The 22,236-nt window shown below is 43.0% G+C and overlaps 1 protein-coding gene across 1 annotated transcript in view; it reads left to right on the top strand.

Annotated features, from left to right (window-relative positions):
* The window catches only part of banp (BTG3 associated nuclear protein), a 32,636-nt gene extending 22,887 nt beyond the window's left edge, over positions 1-9,749 (top strand). Inside the window, exons 12-13 of the mRNA XM_084018154.1 lie at positions 3,863-4,003; positions 8,287-9,749. Of these exons, the coding sequence (XP_083874280.1) occupies positions 3,863-4,003; positions 8,287-8,403 (258 nt within the window). The 3' untranslated portion in view covers positions 8,404-9,749. The remainder of the gene's footprint in view (positions 1-3,862; positions 4,004-8,286) is intronic.
* Positions 9,750-22,236: the final 12,487 nt, after the last annotated feature.

The raw sequence follows: 22,236 nt of genomic DNA, 5'->3' as shown, positions 1-22,236 counted from the left end.
TATGTGGGATTCAAGAGTACTTTGATTACAGCGAGGTTGAAGTACACAACAATTTTAATGCACACTGAGCCGTGTGCTCATTGTATCGTCAGTTTCACAGCTAAGTTTAACTGAGGCCTCCTGATTGATGCATTACTCTGAGACTGTTGCCAAGGCTACATATGGGAATTTAGAGGCAACGTATTTTGAACAACTCATACTTTCTTTAATCCCTCTTTATTCAATTTTAAATTGTTTCAAATTACGTGAAAGGAGAAGAATCCTCAGACAAGCACAGATGAGGGCAGGGCAGCAAAGCCTTGTTTATCCAGATCGTTATTGTCTTTCAGTCTGGGAACCATGAATATTTTTTGTATTAAGCTGCAGTTGTTGTTCATGTTTGTGTCTTTACCCTCCCATTGCTGTGTTTCCTTAATGTCCTGGATCCATTACTGAACGCATTACAGCATCAGCAAAATATTTACTTTTTTCTTTCCCTATTTTCTCGAGGCCATGTTAGCTTGCAAAGCCTGCAGAGAATTCAACATGCTTTTGGCTTTTCAGCCCTCTTCTCTCAAGCACTATGATAGTCCTTTAATCCTTCTTGTCTGCTCTGCTCCTTGGACCTTTAGCACGGTGATGGCCAACCAGCCGGTGCTGATTATGTAAGGGTCCCAATCGCTAAAACGTTGAGGTCGACAGTAACTAATGCACTTAAAATCTGCTGATGGCCCCTGTTACTGATGAGTTGAGCCCACTACGTCAAAACTAATATATTGGGCTGTATTTTGAGTGAGTCATCCCGGCTCTTAGCGAGGCAGTTAAGCACTCACGGCAAGACTGTAAAGTTCCCCCAGTGTTGGGGGACTTGTCTGCTCCCAGAAAACATCCTTAAATCTTCTCACCATGTGATACTTTTTCTACCAACAATCTTTATGTTGTTCAAGCGGAACACGTTTCTGCTTCATAAAAGCTTTCATTGTAATAATTCTGTGATTGTTATTGTTTTTGCATTATTGCCAAATAGTGTATTGATGATTCTGTCCTATTACCTGAATGAGGAGTAATGGTGCTCAATAGTACTTTATACAAACTTACATTCTTGTGGAAATTATAGTCCAAAGATCAATACTGTATGCTTATAGGGGAAACTTTTCTACTACAAGGCTGAAGTGGATCCTCTTTAGACACTTTCCTGGATGTACATCTCTTCAGCGTAGATTTATTTAGATTGTTTCCCCCCTGAGCCATGATTAAAGCCAAGCATGACAGTATTACACCCAAATAGTGGAGAAGAGTTACTCCGACAAAGCGAGTCGTGGGACAGGATGTGGACCCGAGAAGTTCCTGTGTAATCGCAGAGATCTCACACACCATTCCAACTCTGCTTTTGTGGTGCCTCTGTGTGCTGCTCCTCACAGCTGAGAATGCAAACCGCTCTCAAATGGAGGTTGGGAATCTAATTGAGTTAGACAAGTGTTTACGATCTCAAGTATCAAACATAAAATCCTTTGAATTACGGTAATTATGCACTTGCAGTACAGACAAATGACGACGGTTGAGTTACATGCACACATATACCTTCGCGTGCATGCGACTCCGGACAGATGCACACTTGGCAAAGCTGCGTTTCATTCCTGATAAGACAACAGTGTGATGAAGTGCGGGGTTAAGGACGTATCTCTATGGATGTCTGCCATGATGACAGACTTGACAGCTGGCAGGACATTCGGGTTCTCACTGCTCTCAATGAGGTGACTAATGGAGCATTGTTATCATGGATTTAGCCCCTGAGGGATGATCCCTACGTCAAGTATATATAATAGTTTGACATTTTGGGAAATACATTAATTCACTGTTGTCAGGGTAGTAGTATAGCTAACTGTTTCATCCTGCTCCCAGTTTTTATGCTAAGCTAACTGGCTGCTAGCTCTAGCTTTATAATTTGTGCACATAATAGTGTTATTGGTCTTCTCTTCCAACTCTCTAAGCACATAAGCATATATTGCAACATATTGAATTATTTCTAACTGTCTGATTACTGATTTTACGAACCCTCCCATGCTCTAATTGATCAGGGATCTTTCATGGGTCCTCAAACACAGTGATTCATTTGGCTCAGTTCAAAGAGACTTCTGGTATCGGCCTCGATCCATGTCTGTGCTCGAAAAGTCCTTTTTGTCTGATCGGGTGAGTCAGACATGCCTTTTATACTAATAGCTTCCATCGGGATGGCCGGGCCTGGCACATTCTGGTGATGAAGCAGCAGATTTTGTGGTGAAATTGGCAAAGTCTCTTGGATGACGAGGCAAGTCGGCGGTCTGGGGGGGGAGAGGGGGAGTTAACTGAACCTTTGGGGCCCGTCACTAACCCAGAACTTCAAAGTAAAGGTTGGGACATAGTGTGGGTCTCCGGGATTGGAAGGGTTAGGGGGCAACAAACATCTGTAATTGAGGTTTGTGAGGTTTTGATTTTTCTGTTGGCTTGCATATTCTTCCACGTCTGTTGAGCATGTCCCAGTCAGTCCCAGTACCAAGTGCAGCTGGAAGAGGAATGAGCTGGAGATGAGGACCACCCATAACAGAGAAGAGAAGACACACAATGACAACATGCATATAAAAGTTGTCAAGAGACACTGAAAGAGTGTGTTCCTTCCAAGGCCATGAAAATGGGAAGAATATAAATGAGACTGTGCTGTCAGTTCATGTTGGAACGCCCCCCGCCACCCAGTAACATCTTGTTGGTAAGCTCTGGGCCGCACTTAATGGTAGTAGTGTGGTCTCTGACCTCTGTCTGAGTGAACTGGGATGCGCCAAGTCATATTCGTCTTGTTGACATCAACCTACCAGATAAAATGACATTCACTGGTGGCTCATGTTAATCTGTGGTGTCGCATCAGATTTGCACTGACTTAAATGTTGTGCATAAGCACAAAGCCCAGTGAAGGTTTCCCTCCATTCGTCTTTTTCTGTGTCTGTGTTGACAGGAGGTTTGTATGTCACATGGGAATCATGCTGTCCAAATTACCAGCAGTACTCTTCTAATCCCAGAGCGTGTATGTGTGCGCGCGCGTATACACTTTTTATGAGGTCACACATACTCACACACACATGCTGCCCTCTGTGTGTGTTGTGGTTCCAGTCTATCTATAGGAATAGCCTCACAACAAACTATAGGAATCCCCAACAACGCTCCAGCTGCACTGCGCCTCTCTGTAATTAGTACGTCAAAACCACAGAGCCCTAATGTCGTCCGGCTTACTTTCAGCGCTGTTGGAGATTCGGGTCCCCCCTGCCATGCTTCACTCTCCGTCCTCTGCCAATTTCTTTCTCTAAATATGACTTAAATTAAATGAACCCAAATAAAAGTGAAATCTTAACTAGCATACTGTGTTATGGAGGAAAACAAAACTTGTTAAAATATAATTGAATTGAATCAACCACAAAGTTCCTCAGTAAATCAAGTTTTAAACAGAGGGTGGGACGCGGAGCAGTTAGAACAGCAGGACTGAAATGTATCATTCATAGCACTCGCATGACCCGGTCCCTTCCACTAAGATACTTGTTGTGTTTGTGTGACACCTTGCTTGTACACACCGATGGCTGTAATCAAAAAAAGAACATAAACCGATTAGATAGGACGTAAATGAGGCGTTCTGCTGTTTGTTTTTAGTATATAGTTTCCAATGTGTGCGCTGTGGGGCATTGAAGAGCCTGGTTGTTGCTTTTCAAACAGCGCTGGCTGAACCTGACGTGGGGGACGTTCATCCAGCTCACTTTTATGTGGAAATAGCAGCAGATTGAACAACAAAAATCTTGAGAGTATTGAAAACATCAGCTGTGGTTGACTATGCTTTTGTCCTCTCCCTTCTTGTCTGTCCTAGGTGCTGCGCGGGGCTCAGCTCATAGCGGTGGCATCAGCTGATGGCGGGGCCACGGCGGTAGAAGGCTCCCCCCTCCCACCCGACATCCAGGTGCAGTACGTCCAACTCGCCCCAGTCGCAGATCACACAGCTGCCGTACAGGTAAAACAACACGCAAACACAAGCCCTTTCATGCGTGTACACAAACACGGCTTAGTGACAGAGTTGCATTCCATGTGCTGGAGCATGTATCCATCATCTGAGGTGAAACAGACCCCAGTACTAATCTAAATCAGTCCTCCTACGTGTGTTTGTTTTTGAAGCAATCCATAATAAATAACTGTTCCTGTACCTCATTCCCTCTCTCTGAAGTACATACTGTAGTTCAGGAATCAGTCTTTCAGTGATACCATCAATCTGTGCTGTGAACGTGAGGTCAGAAAAAAAACATCCACAAATGTGAAGATGGATATCTACATAAACAGAATGACAGCTGCAAACGTATAATCCAACAGTCCATTTTTAGTGCATTTTCCAGTACACCAGCTTTACAAGCTCTCGAATCGGTCCCTGCAACTTCACAGATGTGCTCTCTGGCATCACAAAGTGACAAATCTGCACGCCTTGACTTTTTGCGACACTTCATGCGATACATGTGTTTGAACTCACTTGTAGTTGTGGAAACGAGAGAGCGGAGTGGGGGTTTGGGGAGGGGTGAGTCATTGGGCTCGTCCCAGATGAGCCGGTGGCGATGATAAAAAAAGCTGTGGTCGAGTTAGTTTCCAGCAGACTTCAAAGAATATACAGGAAGTCGCAGAAATATTACCTATAAAAGCTTGTAACTGTAGAATAACTTTGGAATATTGTTGGATTTCATATAATGTGCGGAATTAATTTTATTATCATTTTTTATTAAGTATATCAAATGTGAGAAAATATTGCAGAAATAAATCTTCCCTCACCTTTTTTGGCCCTCAGGCACTCGTGCCTGAAACACCAGGAATAGACAAAAATCTAAATCCAAGTGGCGGCTAGCTTGACTGCATTGTAATTTTGCTGCTACTTTACATGTGAGTGAGGTTTTGGTGGCATGCATTTATTTACTCCTTCATCACAATACTAATCTGCCAAACAAAGCTTTTAACGCAGGCTGTGTGCCAGCAGCAGATCTCATAGAGCAATTCCCTGCGCTTCTCCTTTAGATTTTTGTTCTATGGAAGTAAATACACGGTGAGACGGAGTCACAAAAGTCCATTTACAGCTAATTCCAAGCATTGTCATTCCAAACACGCAACTAAACACCACACCACCTCAAGTCATAAACAATTTATGCAAATCCAAAAGGGATTTGATTCAACTTGCAGGAACTATCCTGCAAAGCTCAGCCAGGCAGTAGCGCCACAGCAACCTGCATTCTCAGTGAAGCTTGGTGATTACATTTTTCTTACTGCAGCAGTCGTTGGAAGTCCTAGGTTGCTTTAAGTCACACACACAGTCTTGTGCCTTTTTAAAAAAAAAAACATTTTTAAACTGAACTGAAATCAGTGTTTTTAATTGTTTTTACTGATGACTCAACCTGTAGAATATCATGCCCATCCCAGTGTTGGAACGCTTCCATGGCCAGTCACCTCACATTGCCTTTCGCCTGTTTTTTTCCCCCCAAATCTGCAAACAGTGGGTCATTGTGCTTGTGTCAAAGCCCCAAACACCTTCTTTGTGCTTACGAAAGGAGCGGCAGTGTATATTGTGAAAATATGTGTGAACAAATTCACGTAAAATGTCAGCGTTTCATAAATCATGACAGAGAACTAATTAAGTGAAAAACTCATCATCTCTAAAGCCGAAAATTCATGCTTTTGTAAAGGAGAAGTCTTTAATTGTTGTTTTTTAATTGTCCTTATTCTTAATTATCAAACTCAATCTACCTAAAAATTAAAAGGGAGCTTGTCTATTGTATATATTACTGAATTTTTAGGAATACATGCATGTTTTCTTAAATTAGGCTCCAACTAGCCTGTATCCTGTAATATTTCATTCATAATTACCGTAATTTTAAAAATTAAAATATGCGTGTAATGTCTGCAATTTGGCTGAACTACTTGAAGACTGCTTTTCCCCCTTGTTGTCATAATTTCACTCAAATAAGAATGCACTCAGCTTTAAGCCATTATGGCGGCGGGTGGACAAACAGTAATTTAACACAATAAAGTAGAGTGGGTAGAGTGTAAAAACGAAGAGCAGTAATGAGTAGGTAAGCCTAAAATCTCTTGATGATTGAGCATTTTGAGCAACAGACGCATGTGTATTCAGGATAGTACACAGGCACACGGCATCGTGGCCTTTCAAGTGGTCGGATTAACTCTGGAAGGAACATAAAAGAACCACACATTTTCATTGTTCCTCAAAAATGCTGAATATCACATTTTCTCCTTACTGCTTTTTTCCCTTAAGTCCCGTGCCAAACTGGGTACCTTCTAGTCCCGATAACAGAGAGAACTTCAAATACTTTACGGCTGTGTAAATCACCAGCCCCATCCTGATATGGTCTGCAGACAGCCCTGCACTAGGTTTTTTTGGCTTCTCCTAGTTAAAAGTTTGGCTCTCTGAGCGAGACCCCGTCTTGTTGTCCTTGTGTTGTCTCTAGTTGTCTAGGCATTTGATTCCTTGCCCCTGTGATTGTCGAGTTGATTACAGCATCCTAATTGTTTTGGGTGTGGATCACACACAAACTGAGCATGCAGAATGTTTGCCACCCCATCTACTGCGTTCCAAGGTCTGCGCTCCACGTTGCTCAGCGCAGCGAACAATCAAGCTGTTTGTTTATCCAACTGATTCGTTTGAAGGGCTTTTTTTTTTTTCACCAATGCTTGATTCTACACAGATCTTGACAGAAATCAACAAGGCAGAGGTCTGATCAGTCATCGGCGTTCTGTTCAGCGGAGTTTGAGTTCAGTAAGGTCGCAGGGACATGCTCAATGAGGGAGGGAAACAGCTTGTTAACAATGTGGTGTTTATTGCTCAAACTATACTTAAGCTCGTCAGAAGCAGATTTGTCATTGGACGTCGGTGCCAAAATAAGTAAGGTGTCAAGTGTACATCCAGTTCATCCCATGTTCAAGTGGACTCTTTTACCTTTAAAAAAGACCCTATATCCATCCCACCAATAATCACGGCACAACACATCTTATGCATACAATTAAAACACAAGAATGTAAATAAAGACACAGAATAGCATTAACCAGTTACGACTCCAAACAATAGAACTGAATCTGTAAAGACAGATGGCAAAGAACCATTGAATAGCCTATGTGGGAACATACATACTTGGCCTGTCTGGGACAGAGTGGGTTATGATCACAATTGGGTTTTTGATGTCCTAATGTGTAAACATCGCCAGCTTTCAGTTCAAAGTTCATAGGAAGGTTAGAGCTGTTGTGTCCCCCCCCCCTCCTCCCCTCTTCCTCTTTTCAGTAAAGTGTTGAATCGAGAGAATTGCTCTCATCCGTTTCCAGACATGTGGTAGCATTTAGACGAGTTGAGAAATTACTTAGGCTTTTGTATTTATTTCTCTCTGCATTTTTCCCTCTCTTTATTTAATAGATTCCATTACCCAAAGTAGATGAAGTATGGGGGCAACACACTGCATTCCAATGGGCATTTCTGCCAGTTGGCGATAATGTTTTGATGCAGCCGGGTTCATCTCCAGCTCAGGTCTAAAGTCCGGACTACAGAGCACCAATAGCTTGGTTTAACCGCACTTCTTACAAAGAGAGTATTCAAATGGAAGAAAGAAGGCAGACGGTTCAAGTTCATGTCCAGTGTTTCAAATTCTCAGTGAAAAACATGGGTCCATATGAGTTTTACTTGGCCTCTGCAATGTGTCAGCCTCGTGTGTTGTTGCATTGTGTGTGCTGCTGTGCTGCAGCTGGGCTGGAGGGAGGCTTCAATGTTGCAGGTGTGCTTGAGGGAACCTTTGGCGTGCATTCGAGGAAGCAGTGAGTCACTCTTCATGGTCATCATCCAGGCACTGAGTCATGAACCTCTCATCTTTTGAAGGGGTTTCACCCACACAATACCTCGCTCTGTCTGACACCGGCCATAGAGACAGAGAGCATTAAAACACAAATAACTCATCACTTCTCACAAGTCTCTCTCCACCTGTCACTCTGCCTCTCTTCCACATAATGTTTTCCTCTTTCTTCCCTCTGATATATCTCCTCCCTCATCTCGTGTCATTCCTCTGCTCCTTCCATCTTTCTCCATTCACTGCGGTTGTTTCCAACAATGACACAGGGGGCAGGGTTGCTACAGGATGATTTGGTCTCCATCTGTCTGTTCACAGGAAACACACGGCCCTTTTGAGAATTACTCTGATTAGCTCAAGCAGGATGCTGAGGAGTTGAAAGTCTTCCCGATGATCACCTCTTCCCTTTCCCCTCTCTCAGGCTGCCGAGCTAGCCCCGGCCCTGCAGGCGGACATGGAGGTGAAAGAGGCCATCCAGGGTGCCATCCAGGGAGAGAACGGCGAAGTGGTCCAGATCGTTACCTCTGTGGCCACCTGAGAGCCCCCGTCTGGATCAACGCAGCCCCAGAACTCTGCTCCACAGCCTGGCCTGATGAGTCCCAGTGGTCAACAAACGCACACTGACGAGCGATTTTAAATGAACACTGAAGGTCACTAATGAAACACAGGGAAGAAGCTTCTTTTTTTCGGCGGGTTCCCCCTGTAAACTCCGCAATTTGTTGCCAATCAGATGTTGCAACGGGGACATGCTAGCGGAGAACTTTAAAAGGCCGTGATAATCCAAAATCAACCGTGGTCTTTCTGGTGTTTTCATCACCAGGACCTCCGCAGAGTACACAGTGGGATTATTGTCTATACAGGGAGGATGCTACTTATTCAGACCGTCACCCTGCCTCTTCATCAGCACTTGTTTACGTCAACTTTGGAAAAAACAGCGGAGTTATTTGGAGTTAAGTCGCTTGGCTAACCCCGAAACCCCCATGAGGGTTTGCTAAACCCCCTGAATCCCACCTCAAACAAACCAGTGCTGTGCTCCTTCTCTCGTCACATCTTGTCACGACGGACTGCAGTGGAAAGTAGATTTAGACGAAGCTTCTCTGGGTTGTGATTCATTTGGTTTCCTGTCACTCTCCATGATTCAGTCCCTGCTTTGTCTCCCAGCTGTGAGCCCTGCCTTGATTTACTCAACAAGAAGTTTTCATATTGCTTTAGCCGCACAGCTTTTTTTTTTTATGTTTGTTTGATTTATCTAATTGTTACATGCCGAACATTTTGAGGGGGTTTTAATTTTGAAGGTAGAACATCAATAAAATAGAAGATCTGGTGCCAGTTGTAGACGGAACAAGTCGCTTGTAGAAAACCAAGAAAACCTTGAAGTTGTTTATTCCCCCCCAAGTTTTGTCTCTGTGAAATAAAACATGTTTGTGGTTGCCATAAAATTGTGTTTTCATTTTAGTTTCTCAATGTTTTTTCTCTTAATTTCGAACCCTGGCCATCAAAATGGCTTTAAAGATGCTTTGCTTTCATCCATTGTGACAGAGACAATTGGAGAGCGTGAAATGATGGTTGGGTTTTGAGGTCTTGTTTCGTGTTGAGCGAACTGACTGTATTTACTCTTTGTTGAAGTAAATATGTATTTTATCAACTGCCTTAACCAGAATTAGTATACTGTATTGTCAGCAATTCTGGCAAAATAAACTTTTACATGGTCTGAGCAAGTTTTTTGTCAAGAGACAAATGAATATGTTGGCCTCATTATGGCAGATTTGCACTGTAATTCATTCTACTCTGCCCACTGCGTGGTCATGTGTTTTTTTTTGTTGTTGTGCGTGCTTCACTAATGATGAATATCTCTGCAGTCAGCAATAAAAGAGATAAGCGAGACAGTGTTATGGTTTGGAGAAGTTTCCCATGCTCGGTGTGATGTCATGGTGTATTTTGGAGGGAGGGGAAAGAACCTAGCGACAAAATGAACTTGATAAACCAACATGGACCGTCTTGGCTGTTTCCTCTCGTTTCCTTTCAGTCTGTTGTTGCCATGGCTAACGCTTTTTTTTACAGTACCTCTTCATCATGTCCATTCCCTTAACCCACTCTCTTCCATACTCTCCTCCCACTCCACTTGTTTACCTCTTTCTCCTTGAGAAGTCAATGCACTCCTCTTTAAAAGCATGCATAAACCTGGGGACTAAAATATAGTATGGCATCCATTTAAAACTATCTTGATGTAGCCGAGTTGAAATGTTGCCCTCCCCACCCCAGTGACCCCTCCATTAAATTGTGGACTTGAAGGGAAACGACTCGGCTCGTAACGGCCCTCTGCTCTTCACTTTTACAACCCTGGGCTCCATCCAGGAGCTGGAGTGGTTGCCATAGCGACGGCCCCTCTCACTGGCTGCCTCTAAGATAACCTGCTGAAAAACAGAAATGAGTGATGGATGGAGAGATGAGATTGTCTGGAAGCAGACTGCATGTTTGAGGAGAAGGAGCGGAGTGACGGACGGAGAGCAGCCGGCGTGTCTTTCCCCTTCCCTCTCTCAGCAGCTCCTGTGTTCTCCCGCAGCGACGGCGGCTCCGCTGGCATCTGACCTCTGCAACTCGCCAAAACTTTTAACTAGGCTAGAGGAGTTATCTCAGGATGTGTAAAGATGAGTGAACATATCTGCTGGAGCAAAAACGTCCAAACATGTGTCTCCAGGAATCGTAAATCAGCAATTGTTAATCTTGGGAAAACAGAGCTCCCCACAGACAGGATTTATCTTTCTCATGCCAGCGGACAGATTACACCACAGCAGTGGTGTCACAGTCTACAGTTTATACACACTGGGTTTTTCCCTCTGTTGCTGAATAATCCAAAAGGTCACAAGCAAGACATGCACACTTTTTCCTTTGGAAACATCTCTGTTTTGATGATTTCCTGTTGAGTCTGAGCATTTAGCTTCATGGACATTATATTATGGGGATTCTGGCGGGAAGCAACACGGCTGTTTAATGCAGCATTAAATGGAAAAGGCTGCTGGATGTCAGTTTTTGGGATGTTGAACGTCCAAAAATTGTAGCGAGGTGCTATTGATCTTTCTTGAGCATCCATTCTCATTAATGCGATTACTCAGGTACGCTTGGAGGGAATTTCCTCACATCTTAAGGATGACCTGCATTGCCCCTTCATGAAGAGTCCAGACCAGTTTTTCTTTATTGATTTGGATCCCATGGTACTTGTACGAGTCCTCCCTCTTCATTTCCTCTCCCTGGCTAACAACCAGGACAGGGCTCGACCCGTTCCTCTGGTTCTGGACCACAAGCTCATTGGTTTTTGCTGATTTTGATCTTCAGATGAATGTTGCATCACGTGGGACCGTCTCAGTCTCCTCTGTTCTCTCAATATGGTGATAACATCCATTTAGCCAAAAAATACACTTAATAACTTTTTATTAAATTCCTTCAAAGTTGTCACTACATATAATATGGATATAATATAGTCTGTAAAATATTTTAGCAGTCAATATCTTGATATTGCAGTACAAATAATATAATAGATAATAAAGGAAGGTGATCGAAGACGTCCTCTCAGAATTGACGGATGAACAATTCAAATATATTCCAATATTTCGACGTGGACTTCTCCATCCAACAGTAAAACAGGATTTATTATTCCAATACTTTAGTTTAATCTATATTTTACTGGGAGATGCGTAAAGTTCAGCATCCAAGACTAAAATGTTATTATTTTAGCTCCTCCTCCTCACTCCTGGGAGTGATTTGGTGATTCATTCATTTACCACTTACTCGTACTTTTTTAAGTATTTTTTTATTGGAGTATAAAAGGTTCAGAAAACATGTTATTTGTTTGGTAATTGTTACCAGTGGTAGGAGATGTAGTAATAGTGTCCATTGTGCATATATCTGTATCCTACATCTGCTGCAATGACTAATACATATTTGTGTAAGTACTGCATGCGTATTTAATCTCCTCATTAAACCTCCTGTCATGGCTTTTCTTTCTAAGGAACCCCGGATCAAGGAGCACGAGCCTTTAAAAAAAAGGGTTTGAAACAGTGGAAAGATGAAGTTGAATGTAAGGAAAGAGAAAAAAAGCAGCTACAAATCTTGAAAGGTTGAATGCATGAATGAATGGTGAAAGAGAAAATGTGAAAAGTGATGCATCAAATACACACAGACACTCTGCAATGAAGAACTTGCTTCTGCTATCACTCTCCTGGAACAGAAATATATGACACACATACTCAAAGACACTTATGTTAAATAAAGTGAAGACACGTGTGAGCAAGCACCTATATATCACTTGTAAAAGGAGTGAATATGTTCCATTCTTGGTTGATTCTGGCGCCACACGCTCTGTTTTTAAAGACAATTGCTCTCCAAAGCACCCTCACCTGTCTGCTTGAATGCTTATCATTCTGTTCTACTTCCAAATGTCACTGTGTGAGGATTCAATATTACAATACTGCAAAAAAATGTGTCTGCTCTCCTCTCCCAAGTGTACAGGTCAAGGATACGCTGCCCGCCGCGGCTTCAGGACCCCTCCAACACCCACCCAGGATGACTCCACCCAGAACCAACCATCACCGGCATCCGTTGAGACATCCGGGCCTCTGTGGGGCACATTATGTTGTTCCTGTGGTTGGACGACCGACAAAATAAATATTGATAAATTAACATTTTATTGTGTAATTAAATTATATCGATGTCCGAAAAGCAAAACGGATTTTGTGATTGTCTGTTTTGTTAACACATAATATAGTTATATAGTCCAAAACTATAGAAGTCCAAGTGTATTGTGCATTGGGTATCCTTAACAAATAGCATTCTGCAAGAAAAAACGTGTTTTTTTAGTAAAAAAAAATTCAGATAGAAGGTTTTGCGTTTCAGCCATCAATATATAAACTAAAATGGGGGAAATGTAATGGAAAATTGCAACTTCTGCAACATGTAACCTAACTACTTAAGCTGAATGTGATAGCCAGTTTGCTGCAGGGAGACGGTTGACTCCCTACATGATAACAAAAGATGATTACCGTTATATCTTTCATAATTGCCATAATGTGGAAATCTCACCCAGCATCACTGTGAATGTTGTTTCTCTTGCAAGATTCAATGCAGCCAAAGCTTATGTTCCAGATCAAGAACTGAGTATTTTATTATTTTATGCATCGTGAAGTGTGAGGAGAGGGTTCGCAGAGAGGTTCGCAGAGGGGTTCGCAGAGAGGGTTCGCAGAGAGTTTCGCAGAGTGCAGCCGAAGCTGTTCGGATGGGAGGTTCTCCTTCAGTCCAGGGACCAGATGTGGGAGAGGAGGGGTACTAACTCATCCGGACGAAGGGCTACAAAACGCTTGACGGTCAAACAACCTCTACAAGTTGACAGACCTCAGACCTGCGGCTGAATCGCTTCTAATATTAGCGTCGAAGGTAAGTTGACTCCCCCCCTCCCCCCTCCCTTTATTAGCCGTCCGCGTTGCGAAGTGCGCATTACGTCGCTGAACTGAAGGTGAACTTAGACGTGATGACGTGTAGGCGGTAACTTCTGACGGGCTCGCGAGCTGCTTCCCGATATCCGCTGCGCTTTATTTGAATTTTAACGGACCCGGTATTAACGTGACAAAACGATCCGACTGGGTCTAAATGTTGGGAACCGCTTTTTCACGGTGTGTGCGTCAGATGACAGGTTAACAAAAACAAACAAAAAAACCGTCTTAATGCGAAGAGTGAAACAGGTGTATGAAGCCAAAGAGGAACCCCAACCATAACAATAAAAAGGCCTTTAAAGGTTCCCAGAAAAAGAGAGTTCGCCTTCTGGATTACTATTTATATTTAATAGGCAATGAGTTAAAGGTGGAGAAGTACTCAAGCCTCCTGCTTCCCATGCAACTGAACGTGGCCCTCCTTGGGGAGTTACTACCTGTGCACAGCTATGGAGTACGGTGAGCTTCCCTTGTATTTTCTAGTAATGTACAAACAAGACATTATATGATTTATGTAAGGGAGATATAATTGTTTGGTGTATGTGTGTTAAGGTTGCATTTCAATACTTCCATACTATTAAGATTTAGTATGTCCGAATACAGAGGCTAGCATGTCAAATGTCCTACTTCATCCGGTCCATTGCACTATTCTGACCCACAATCCTTTGCAGCAGATATTTGAGCATAAGGATCAAAGGTCAATGTAATGTTATGATGGAGAAGTATGTCCCAGTTGAATGCATATTTCCTGCAACAGCATCTAATTTGGGTATCAAATCCCACGTTATCGAGAGCCTCGTCTTTACTGTAAGCTGCAGGAAATGTAATAAGATCTATAGTGCTTCTGTCCATATAACAAGATTACAAGGTTTGACACAGCGCCATACTTTTGTCACGAATAGCAAGCTGCGTTTCCAGGGAGCACATTGACCTGGTTGTCAATACCTTGAACACAGTACCTGACACTGTCTCGTCGCTGCCTCCGCTGTCTCTTTCCTTATCGTGGAATGCTCTTTGGCAAATGGCAGATGGCAACCCACTGAAAAAGCTCAGATTAATAACGTCTGTGTAAATATGCGTCGGGGGTTAGGGTGGCGTGAAAGACCTGTATTGTTCTCGCAGTATAGGTCGGAGACGGATATGACCGCATCTTGCCGTGTGTTTTTGTTCGCACTTTGTGAGTTTGAACACGCTAGAATGGTCCTTTGTTTTCCGAGACATTAGGGACCGAGAGAGGCCGTCCGGCTTGGACCGGGCCCCGACTCTGATTCCATGGGAGAGCGACTGCTTGTTTGTTAATGCCAGAAAGGTCTCACGTGATGAAAGGAAACTCCAATTAGCTTTTTATTGAGCCGAAGTGTAAGTGTTCTGTGCCAGGCCGTGTTTGATTTACCTCCTCTTATCTTTCTCCTGATTATAAATATAATTATTCCAGATGTGGCATGCGGTAAAAGACTTCGTCTGGAGCCATAAATGGTTGATAACTCGCAGCATGTTTTCCCTCCGGTCGAGCCGTGCCAGGAAAACAGCCACTCAGAGGTTTCTGGATCTGTTAAACGCCAGTGTCTGACACTGCATCCCACCATCTCTGCTTATATTCACACATTAACCGATCAGGTTTCAAGAGCGTCACCCGTGTGTGTGTGTGCGTGTGCGTGCGCAGCTCACATTAATTTAAGTTTGTTTGTGTGTTTGCAGGGGGGAGAGACGTGTTTTATTGTGAGTGTTTATGAGGCTTCATAAAGTAAGCTGCTTGCCTCACACTGGTATATTGGCATAGAGCAGAATGCCTCCCAGGAGCATGTGCCCTGTACTTTGAGCACTTAGAGTCTCCGGCCAAGTCATTCGCTGGCTTACCTAAAGACACCGCCTACCGTCGAAAAGTCCCGTTCAGCTTTTAAAACGCGTCTCTGGCTAGACAATGTGGATGACGGCAGCGTAGAGAGATGAGTTTTCATATTCATAGAAAGCCGGGGCACGGAGAGATCAATAGGACGGGACTGATTCAGCGTGTGTGTCTGTATAAGGAGGTGATGGAGGCCTTTTTCTGACGCTGCGGATGGTTGGGAGGAGAGATGGATTTAGACACATTTGAATGGGGTGAAAGCATTACACAAGCAGATTGGCAAGAAGGGGAGGACAGCTAAAGATTAGAAAGTGAATTACAGTTTCAGCTCAAGAGTCATCCGAGGTCCAGAAACCTGCAAGTAAACTACGGATGGCAGGTGTTTGCTGAACAGTTGACGGATGTTTAGCACAGACACTTTCATAACAGCAAATCGACCATTTCAATTCTCTGTCAAGGTAATGCAGCTGTTGTCATTGTCAGCTAATCAAAGATACAATACATGATGGAAAGTCACTTAGATGCATCTATTGAGGGTTTTTTTTGCCTTTTAACAGATATAAATGGGGCAGCTCAGCCTGTTTTTTCTTTTATAAATCAATTGTTTCTTATCACTTGTGGTATTGTAGAGTGGCGAGTGAAAGGACAGATGGGCAGGAGAGTGGGAGCAGCAGATAAAAATGATGAATTGGAATAATCTCGCAAGAAGTCTGGTTATATTTTCCGATGTTTCTGGAAATTGTTTGAAAAAGTGGGGTCATACTATATATTATAAGGCGTAGACTTCACGTTTAATGGTGTGATCAGAGTGATCTCATTTCTTTTAGAGTGTTGCATTAAGGTTTTCACGTTGCCAGGCTAGCAAAAATCCTCACTTCTCACTCTCTCTGTCTCCAGTATCCCAGTTTGATCTATTGGAATTATTTACCTGCTTATATAATTTACTGCCACAAATGAAATTAATTGCTAAAGAACCCCCCAAAAAAGTTCCTATGCTACCAAATCGACCTACTTCAGCAGAACATGCAATTCTTTTTGTTTCAGAAGTAAGAAATCCTTGTTCAAAATCACATAAAACTGCAACCCTTGAACACAACCTGCTCAGTAGAGTAGAGCAGGAATGAGTCCAAAAATCTGGAAATGAGTTAGCAGTTTTGCACTTCTGGTTCCCTCGTCTCAAAAGTTGATGGGTTCTTTGGTTAGAGGTCTGAAATCAGGTTTGTGGTTCCCACAAGCTCAAGAGAGTTTTGGGGCTATGACCTAAGATATGTCGGTAAATAACCCATTTGTGAATTTGGAAGCTATTATGTGCCTCACAAAAACAGGGTTGCTAACAAGTGGCTGAATGAGACTGCAGAGATTTTCAGATACGTTCAATGTCATCACACCAGACGCAGCCTTGACAGCCTTGTTGTGGTGATGATGTTGAAGAGGTGCAACCGTGGTGTAGTTTCTTTATACGTTGGCTGGTGATTGTATTTATGCTTTGAAACTCATAAAAGTGGTGTTCATTTGTGAAGATTATTTGCCAAAGAAAACGTGTAAGTATCGTAAATGTGTGTTTACCACGGGGATTATTTTCTGCAAAAATCCAATGGAAAAAAAAATCCCATTGGCTCTTTGTTGAGGGAACCATGGCGATGCTAAATTCCACGTTGGCCCACAAAAATAATGTCATCATCGCAGTGCTCTATAGGCCTTTTTCACTGCATGACCTGTCATAGTTGGATAGGATGTTAGTAATAACACTTACAATGGCTCTGTTCTATTCTGTTATGGAAGTGTGACGGTGAGAGAGCATGCACGATTGCAGGATGCTGAAATCAAAAGGAGCTAAATGGGATTCAGCCATGATTCCTTTTATTTTACATCTGTGCCCTAAAGGTACCAAACATGCAGTTTAAGATGGCTCAAAATGTCCCAGTAAGTGAAGTTAGTTTAGTTTTTGACATGTCATAGCAGGTTAAACACAGGTAACTGATATCAAATCCCATTATATTTAGTGTCCCACAGTCATTCCAGTGAGCCAGCATGCACAATACCAGGGCCCTGACCCACATTAATGGAACAGGGCCATAATTAATATTATTAATCGCACCTGTCTTCACCCTGCTATGACATGCCAAAATGTCTGCTGTGAAAAAGTTCTGCAGTATGTCATACAGTTCACTTCCTTTGTAAAGGCACACTTAAACAATGACCACGCCCCTTTGACCATCACAACCAACCTGTTGTGGGAGCTAACTTTACCAATAGTTCCCTGAACGCACCTCCTCCCAAGCAGTGAGCAAACATCAATTTACGTTTGGTTAATTAGTTCTATTATATATATATATATATATATATATATATATAATATTTCAGATAACAGCTGATGCTCTGATATCTGTGAATATCGGTTGTTGATGATGACATTGTTTAGGATCAGCCATGCGTCTTCTGCCCAACGCATACTGTCCATCTCTCACTACTTTCATGCCTCCTCTGCATCCAGTCAAGTCATGTCATTCCCTTTGTTTCCCATAATGGCCTCCAGAAAAGTGTGTGGCAGAAACCGAGAGAGGAGAAAACTAGAAGCAGATCCTCATTAAATCTCTCGCACAGAAATAAATCACATGCACGTTTTAGCTGGAAAGCACAGGATGCAGGATGTGATGCGAACCTCTCGACTCGGGCTTCTTCTGGCCGAGCCGACGGTGTTCGGGTTCCAATCAGGGTCCTGCTCTGTAAAAAGACACGGACCGGGGGCTCACGGTTATGATGAAATGAGGGGCGTGGAGGATGAGAGGAGAGAAAAAGCAGGGGGCTTCGTTGCCTTCCAGCTCTGACAATTATCTTTGCAATCAACGCTGAGCAAGAACCTTTTTCTCCCGAGGATCCGCCCCGCCTGCACCACTCGGCTATGACCGTGCTCAGCCCGAGAGCATGAGGTGAATGTTGTCGTACCCAGCTGTGTCTTGGCTCGGCAAGAGTTCAGTGCAATTAGAGAGTGAGAGACAAGATCAGGAAACACCCAAAGGCTGTGTTGTCACTGCTGAGTAACATGATGAAGTGAGTGTGGCTGGCAGTGGCCCTCAGAAGGCCCGAAGAGAGATCTGATGTAAACTTGAAGGATTAACAATAAAACTCCAGAGCTTGCACTGAGTGAACTCGCCGAAATGAACACAACGGTGGAGTCAGCCAGTTGTTGTGAGGGCAAAAGGCTGTGAAACATCAGTGAGATAGTTTCAGACTGTTGCTGCGAATCTGCGACTGTGAAGGGAATTACATTTGACTGGGTTGTAGTGATTGTGGCGCTTATTGTCACATTTAGTGGTAATGTGTTTTGCTTTGCTGCAGTGTGGCTTAAGTGATACCGTAGGTGTGTGTGTGTGTGTGTGTGTGTGTGTGTGTGTGTGTGTGTGTGTGTGTGTGTGTGTGTGTGTGTGTGTGTGTGTGTGTGTGTGTGTGTGTGAGAGTGTGTGTGAGAGTGTGTGTGAGAGTGTGTGTGAGAGTGTGTGTGAGAGTGTGTGTGTGAGTGTGTGTGTGTGTGTGTGTGAGACTCGGGACTATTCTCCACCATCTGGTTCAGCTCTTCTTTGGTCACATGATCAGTGGGTAGAGGAGTTCGGTTACAATACAAACACACACAGACACATTCTTAAATGTCGAATTGAAGATTTCCTGTTTTTGTGTTTTGTGTAATTTTCTTACCATGCTTGAGAGCACGCCAAAAACATTCCCTTCTTTTGGGGAATATTTTGTGAGAAATATTGGTCGAGGCACTTTCTCCTTTTCTTGAATTGACAAACCTCTAAACTACCCCCTCCTTCAAGTTCTCACTACCATTCTTGTTTTCGCATATTTGCGCAATGTCCTCAAAGAGACAGTGTGTAGGAATTACTCCCATCTAGTGGTGGAATTTGTATTTTGCATTCAAACAAATAGTGCTCTCTAGCGCGTCGCTTTGTTATGTAACAGTATCTTCCAGGTGATGAGGTTCGATGTTTCAAACAAACGTGTGTGAGCATGTAGAAGTTATTACTTATCACTGAATCACTGTAAATGCAAAAGAAATTCTTCGCTTAGGAGGATAAATCAGGTAATTATACCCTTATGAGGACATATTTATGAATGAAGATATTGATTTTAGCTAATAAATTACTTAAAAAGTTACACACTGTCCCTTTAATGGGTGAAAATGCACCAAATTAAATCTCACCACAACACGGGAAGGACAGATTTGTTATGAATATATGGAGAAGCTTGAGTCGTATTCAATTTATCAAGGATTCTCTCAATTGAGTCTCGTATATCAAACCAATATTTCCAACTGCGGTACCACATACAGCGTGGACCGCCTCTCATCACTCATCCTGTCATCCTCATCGCCTCCCCAACACACATCCACACAAAAACCTCAGTGATTAAAAGAAACTGAAATGATCACGATGGATACATCCCCACGTGAAATCAGATTGTGGTTCGTTGGGGTTGTAATTGTGGAACGCATTTCTCCCAAAATTGGGTCACACATCTTGCTGCTGATCTTGTAGAGGCGTAAGGATCAATTGCTGTCAGAGAGATGTTGGAGATGAATGAGGAGTGAAGATTACTGAGCTGGCGCTCCCTCTCTTTGTCTTTTGGCTCGGAGACATTCCTAGTTTACGATGCAGAGTGCTACCTGAAGACACATTGACAGAAACATGACATTGGATTCCTAAGAATGTGTGTATGTGCACTGTACCCTGTGTGTTTGTGTGTGTGACGGAGGTTTACACTGTCTATTGTTGTGTCTGATCATTTTACATAATTACATCCTGAGAGTATTGCATTTTGGGAGCTCGCCAAATCAAAATCCCCCCACCTAAGATAACTAATTTACACATTATGTTGTTTTTAAAGGTTGTGGACTATTTCTCAGCTGGGTGCGGTAGCTTCCCGGAGATTTAGCTGGTTACCTGGCAACCTCACGGTGGATATAGTTGGATGGAGCCAGCCTGTTTCCCCCTGCTTCTTGTCTCTAGGCTAAACTAAGTTAACCACCCGGTGACTGCAGTGTGCTATTTATCCTTATATATTTTATATCACACAATATGGCGTCGATGCTCTCATTTTACTCCTGGCAAGAAGGACGAAAACAGCAGATTTCCCAGAATCTAACATTTCTACTTTCAACAACACTTTCTAAGCAAACACACATTTTACGTAACTAGCATTTAGTTTGAAGGCCAAAAACAAAATAAAGCATTCCACAGTTTTTTGCTCCCCAGACAGATTACAGTATTTATGTGAACTGTCTGAATGTTTGATGCAAGTGCTCTTTTGCTAATAAAAAAAAAATGTGAAGATAAAGAAACTAAAACACGTTTAAAAACCTGGAAACTGAACAAAAATGGAAGCAGCTTTCACGTTCCATCCTTGTGTACCTTAGCAGGATGATCTGTTACCGACTGAACACGACTCCTACTGAAGAGTATTCTTTCCCTAAACCTCCTTACAAATGCTTCACATTTTCTAATAGGGTTAGCAGCGTTGAGAGTCTGTGTGTGAACAGTAGTTTTGGCTGTTATTTATAATGGAGGGCACTCACATCTATGTGTTATATGATATGTGATCCATGTCGTTACTGACCAGGGGCCTCCACTCTGAGACGACACCCAGGCCCAAGAAGTCACTGCTTTCGCTGAGTGAATGTGTTTTGATTAGACATTAGATCTCGGTCATTACTGATCCATCTCTCTATTAGTGCTGTGTATCATTTCATCTCTCTCTCTCTGCTGTGATTGCTTCCATATGCTCCGGCCCGCAGGCTTCGCAGGCCCACACAGGGCTGTTGTATCTGACGGGGGAGGGTTTAGGAGCCCCTATAATGGGCTTAGACAGGAGACATGGGAGTCCCCCAGGATGCATCAGTGGAGGGGACACAGAAGCCTGCTGATGAAGAGGTGGATGGGTGCTTGATGGGATAATATGGTGGCGGTTAGGGGAGGATTGAGGGGCACGCTGGGCAGATTGAGGAAAGAAGGGCGGACACATCTTCAGGCTAGTTTCGTACTGATGAAAGAATTTTGGATCGCCGAGATGGGCAGAACAGATGCTTCCAGCTAGATCACCACATGTATATGTTAACATCTGCTGCATACACACTGGAGGTATTGTAAGTGTGTGTGTGTGTGTGTTTCCAGTTAGCAGTGTGTATATTCATTTTTTTTTTTTTTTTCACTTCTTGGAAAAAAAGGTGGATTACTCAGCGATTAGGGTGCGTTTGATGGCGTTTCGCTGCTCGGGTGAATTAAGCCTCCACCTGATGGTTCTTACAGACAGGATATGTTTCATATATCCATAATAAGCACAGGGGAGCTTTGGTTGTCAGCTCGACCCCAGGTGGAGCGTACATCTGCCTAAATGGTCTGTGTCAAGAAAATCACAGGAGAAATGGGGATAACAGCTGTGAGTGTCCACGAAAACACAAGAAACGGTCTCACCACCATTTTCCCACTAAAAATGGCTCGCTCGTATGATCGAATGACAGACAGAGTGTTTGGCAGTTTGCTCGTCTCTCTGGCTGTCGTGGTGGTGGTGGGAAGCCAGAGGCGTCAGTGGTGAAAGAGACCCCCAAACTTCAGAGGACAAGGAGAACAACAGGCCTGCAAGAGAGATGCATTTGAATTGCCATATTTTGATTTGTGGCATCTTTTTTTTTTTTTTGGGGGGGGGGGGGAAAGAGAGAGTTTCACTTTTTCCAAAAACCCTGAGCCAGTTTTTCATTTTGTTTTTCATTTATAAGTAATCCTACAGGGTTTGAAGGGAAGTGTTAGAGAGGTGCAAAGAATTACATATCCATAATCCGCAATCAGTGCTCCTTTTTTCTTGTAATTACTGTCTTTCATAACTCATTTGTTGGCACTGCTTTTTCTTTTGTTTTGCGTGCTACTATTTTGTCAGGTTACATAGTTAACTCTGGGGATATCACATATATTTTTGATTGCAGTCCTGCAGAAATTGCTCAGGAAAACGTTCCACTCCGTGAGCACCTCGGCTCTCAGATAACAATGCTCAGAAA

Source organism: Eutrigla gurnardus, assembly GCF_963514095.1.
Source record: "Eutrigla gurnardus genome assembly, chromosome: 9".
Lineage (NCBI taxonomy): Eukaryota > Metazoa > Chordata > Actinopteri > Perciformes > Triglidae > Eutrigla > Eutrigla gurnardus.
This window is presented reverse-complemented; position numbering and strand designations above follow the sequence as displayed.